We start from the raw sequence: 1,409 nt of genomic DNA, 5'->3' as shown, positions 1-1,409 counted from the left end.
ATATATATATATATATAAATATATATATATATAATATATATAAAACAATATTTTAAGTTTTAAATAAATGTATTAAATATTAATAAATATCTTAAATCTAAAAAATCTTGACAAATGTAAACTAACCAGAGTTCAGCGATTCAACATTAAAATCTTCAGTAGAATCTGCTTTGCTGATGTCTGAGGCCTGTTCCCGCAGCAGTCGATCCGCGGCCTCAATGGCAGAAATCAGGTCGTAAGGGGTGAGGTCAAATGAGGTGGACTCTTCACACATCTTCTCCTAAAAATGTAGACAAACATTCACAAACAGATCATCAATACATAAAACACAAGAACTGCATAATTTCATTTTCTGAATGATTATGAGGTTTCAAATGACATCAAGATACTTACAACATTATGAGCCTCATCAAAAATAACCACAGCTCCTTTAAGCTCTATGTTGTGTGCTCTTCGACTCTGTGAATCAGCAAAAATCTGAATTTAGAATAAAATCAAACATGTCTATCCCAGAAGAATACACATAAAATAAAAACAGAGAATAATTCAATCAAATAAATGCAGCCTTGGTTATAAGAGACTTCTTTCAAAAATATAAAACAAAAATCATGATTTTTTTTTAATAGTAGTGTATTGATATTGTCAGGATAAATGCCTCACCTTCGGATCAAGCAGGTAGTTGTATGGCATGAAGATGACGTCAGCGTGTTGTTTAAGTGTGCGTGACAGGTAGTATGGACAAACTCTACGGGAACAAACAATCTGATCAAAACCAAAAGACTCACATTGGAAACATCTGCAAATTTAAAAATAGTTTTAAACGCCACTAATTCTTTCAGTGCTGTGGTGAAGGCCATGAAACAGCATGCAGTGTCTCACCTTTGCTTTTTGCCTGTTTTTACAAGATCCTCCACATCCAGGATAGAATTCATGATTTCTTTGTCAGTGCTTTTCTCTAAAAAGAACAAAAAATCAAAAAGAAACAGTCAACAATTTCTGTTTATAAGAAATTTGTGAAAAATCACAAATATCTATTGAAATGTCACCAAGGTGAGTCTCATACCATCAACATTGTTGTAAAAGAGACAAGAGCGGGACGACACTTTTGCTCTGCACATGTGAACCTTGAAATAAGACATAATGCCTTCATTAATATGGTGCTGCGATACAGCTGACATTTAAGTGTCTGTTGTCTCACATACTCACAGTGAGTTACTGATCATACCAGGGTTATTATAGTGAACTAAAACCATAAAACCAAAAAAAAACTATGTCAGCTAATTGCCAAGGCAACATTTCTCATTTTATGCATCATGGTACTCTCATGAATGGCAGAGGAGACTGACACGGAAGAGAAGAATTGTAGAATCAAGTCATTATTTTTGTTTTCTCGTAGCCCCATAAAATTA

At 33.7% G+C, this 1,409-nt stretch overlaps 1 protein-coding gene across 1 annotated transcript; it reads right to left on the bottom strand.

Annotated features, from left to right (window-relative positions):
• Nucleotides 1-126: 126 nt before the first annotated feature.
• LOC107580599 (regulator of telomere elongation helicase 1-like) lies at nucleotides 127-1,139 on the bottom strand (the record flags this gene model as incomplete). Its single annotated transcript, XM_016266272.1, has 5 exons — nucleotides 1,064-1,139; nucleotides 880-955; nucleotides 661-745; nucleotides 394-459; nucleotides 127-280 (listed from the first exon to the last, which is right to left on the bottom strand). Coding segments are annotated over exons 1-5 (457 nt in total), but the record flags the coding sequence as incomplete, so codon positions are not given.
• Between the last annotated feature and the right edge of the window lie 270 nt (nucleotides 1,140-1,409).

The sequence above is a fragment of the Sinocyclocheilus grahami genome, unplaced genomic scaffold (genome assembly GCF_001515645.1).
Source record: "Sinocyclocheilus grahami isolate Dianchi unplaced genomic scaffold, SAMN03320097.WGS_v1.1 scaffold37251.1, whole genome shotgun sequence".
Lineage (NCBI taxonomy): Eukaryota > Metazoa > Chordata > Actinopteri > Cypriniformes > Cyprinidae > Sinocyclocheilus > Sinocyclocheilus grahami.
Note: the sequence above shows the minus strand (reverse complement) of the source record. Positions and strands in the feature narration are given on the sequence as shown.